The sequence below is a fragment of the Alligator sinensis genome, unplaced genomic scaffold, assembly GCF_000455745.1.
Source record: "Alligator sinensis unplaced genomic scaffold, ASM45574v1 scaffold107_3, whole genome shotgun sequence".
NCBI classification, from domain to species: domain Eukaryota; kingdom Metazoa; phylum Chordata; order Crocodylia; family Alligatoridae; genus Alligator; species Alligator sinensis.
The window spans coordinates 304,540-307,610 of NW_005842578.1; the positions used below are offsets into that span (position 1 = coordinate 304,540).

A 3,071-nucleotide genomic window follows, 5' to 3' on the forward strand; every position below is an offset into this window, starting at 1 on the left:
GAGTGGGGCGGGGGGGGGGGGGGGGGAATGCCGTGGATGGTTGAAAGGATGCAGGGATGGATCCTATTGGTTCTAATTGGGGCGTCGTTAACGAGCTCGTGGCAATTAGGCTCTGCAAGCTATATGCAGTCGCAGTGCCCCCTGCTGGTTGATCCAGCACAGCACCCCGCATGTCCCCCTCCCCTTCCCCATCGCGGGTGGATTCGAATCCATTGTTCCCCGTCTAGTTCGTTACGTCTCCAAATCAAACAATCGCTTAGTTGCAGCCGGTCGGGAACGAACGCTCAGTGGCCCCCAAACCAGTGGTTTTCAACTAGAAAATCCCCCGTGTCTAGCACGACCGGGCCCGAGGCAGAGAGGGCTGTGCGGGGATCCCCGAGCTCCTAGGTTGGCTTTTGTGGGGGAGCAGCTTACGGTCCAGGTGGCTCTGGCGGATCCCCTCCACGTCCTCGCCGTGGATGAACTGGTAGCAGCTCTTCCCCACCAGCTCCGAGGGGCAAAGGTCCATGTAGTCACTGACCCTGCGGGGGGCGAGGGGGGCAGGTGGTTGCAGAAGCAAAGAGAGAGGTGGACAGACCCGGGGAGGGGAGAGAGGCTGCCCCATGCCCCAGCCGGAGGGGCACGAGGGCCGGGTATTGCTCCACTGATCCCAAGAGCAATTCAGTGCAGAGCCACTGCATGAGGCTGGGGGGGGGGTCTCACCCCCATGCCCTCCCTTGATGCTCCATGTGTCAGGGCGGTTTTAGGGCTGGGCTGTGCCAATGCTCCTGGCACCACCCCACAGGGTCCCAGTGGGAGGGTCTTGCCCCCACGCTCAGGCTCAGCCCCACGCTGCACTGGGCAGGAAGGGATCTCCCCCCTGCTCAGACTGGTCTGCACTGGGGGGTTTGCCTTCCTCTGCAGTGGGGGCACGGGCCTGGGGCCTCTGCAGCGTCCAGGACCCCCGGCAGCAGCAGGACGTTGGCAGCCACGGCCCCCCTGTATCCCAGGGCAGAGGCAATGCCCAAGTGCGGGGTCAGGGCTGGCGGTCGTGCTGCTCAGAGGTTCGATGCCAGGTGTGTCTGGGCTACTTTGGACGGGGCTGATCCTGCCTCAGGCCAGGGCTGGACTGGATGCGACCCCCGGAGCTGCCTTCCAGCCCCGCGACTTTGGGATTTCTAGGAATGGCACCAGAACCTGGCCCCCTGCACCCAAAGGTGCTCAACCAGTCGCCTGAGTCAGTTCATACAGCCACGCCCAAGGGGACACCTGGGTTGTGCGTGCAGGGAGATGGGAGGAACTGGATGTCCTGGGGGGCGGGTGCATGTGTGTGCGCGTACGCGCGTGTGTAAGAGAACTAGGCACCTGGGTTCGATGTATGTGAGGTATCTGGACACGTGGGTTCTTTGTGCATGTGTGTGTATTTGCACCAGGGTGGACACCTTCTCTGGGCCTGACAATCCCTTTACACCCATCGGGGCCTTGGGCCCCTACCCAAGCCAGGCCTTGACCCTGTCTGCTCTCCACCAAGGCCTGAAGCCCGTCATGGGCCACGATCCCAGCGGATCCCCCCTGAGGGACCCAGCTCCGTGGGGGGCAGGATGCGGCCCGGGCACGCACCGGCTCTCGCAGTAGACGATCTGCAGGTCCAGGTTGACGCGGAAGACGAACATGTGGCACTCGATGCGCACCTCGCTGAGCGTGGATGGGGGCAGCGTGTGGGCCAGTGCCACCAGCCCCATCAGCCGGCCCCGCGCCCCCGGGCCGTGGGCGAAGGCGGGCAGGCGCGGGGGCAGGCGCCCCGTCACGTGGATCACCTGCCAGGGGGGAAGAGGGGGCGTGAGAATCTGGGTGCTACCTCCCCGTCCCTAGGGGCACCTTCCTCTTACACATGCGCACACCCACACAGACGACCCAGGCGTCCCACACACACAGTACCCAGCACACAACCCAGCCATCCGGGACACCCCACACAAAGAACCCAGGTGTCTGGGACACCCCCACCCCCCTCACATACATGGGTTCATACACACACACATGCACACAGAACCCAGGAATCTGACACACACACACATGCACACCCCCCGCCCGTGCCAGAGGTCCCAGGCTATGGGCTGAGGGAGAATCCCTATCAGCTATTAGCAGTATGGGGGGCATGCCACACACAGTGAGCGCCAGTTGCCACTAGCAGGGGCAACACGTGCATACACACAACCCAAGCAGCCGGGATGGACGCACGCACACGTGTGCACACGTACAGAAGGCACATGCTGTGATGAGCTCCCTTGTCAGGGGATTGGGGGGGGTCTGTGGAGGCCCCCCCCCGAGCCCCCTTCCCCTGCGTACCTTGTAGCCGGACGTCTTGACGTGCAGACCCCGCTTGGTGAGGGTGGACTTCATGCGGATGAAGAAGGCCCGGGCCAGGGCGTCACGCTCGGGGCGGCCTGGGGGGAGGTGCCGGTGTCAATGAGACCCCCCCCCTCGCCCCCCCTCAACCGCACGAGTGTGACACAAGGTGGGATGGGGCCAGGGAGGGCCTTGGGCCAAAGCAAGGTTGCCCCTTCCTGCCCCCCAGTCCTATACACAAACACATACACTCCCCCCCGATGCTACACACGCACACACGTGTACACCTTGGTCCTATATACACACACCTTGTTCCCACACACATTGATCCTATACCACAACACCCTGAGCCTTTACACACCCACTGAACCTATACACGAATGTGCATCCACCAACCCACACCACCCCCATCCTATACCCGCAACACCCTGAGCCTTCACGTGTGTGTGTGTGTGTGTGTGCGCGTGCACACACACACACACACACACTGCTCCTATAGTGCCCCTCTCCCTGAGTTTTCACAGGCACACCCTGATCCTATACACACACACATACACCCCACTTTGATCCTATACACTCCCTCAATCTTACACACACGTGCTGATCCTATACACATACCTTGATCCCATACGTATATACACACACGCCCCGATTCTATACACACCACATGTGCAGCCTGGTCACTCACACCCCCCCCTTGATTTTATACACACACATTCCTTGAGCTTGCACACCCGCCCCCCCCC

At 62.1% G+C, this 3,071-nt stretch overlaps 1 protein-coding gene across 1 annotated transcript in view; it reads right to left on the reverse strand.

Annotated features, from left to right (window-relative positions):
- Positions 1-3,071, reverse strand: part of NPAS1 (neuronal PAS domain protein 1) — a 30,354-nt gene that overhangs the window by 9,104 nt on the left and 18,179 nt on the right. The window contains exons 6-8 of the mRNA XM_025214337.1: positions 2,326-2,423; positions 1,600-1,796; positions 415-521 (exon numbers count right to left, since the gene is read on the reverse strand). Of these exons, the coding sequence (XP_025070122.1) occupies positions 415-521; positions 1,600-1,796; positions 2,326-2,423 (402 nt within the window). The remainder of the gene's footprint in view (positions 1-414; positions 522-1,599; positions 1,797-2,325; positions 2,424-3,071) is intronic.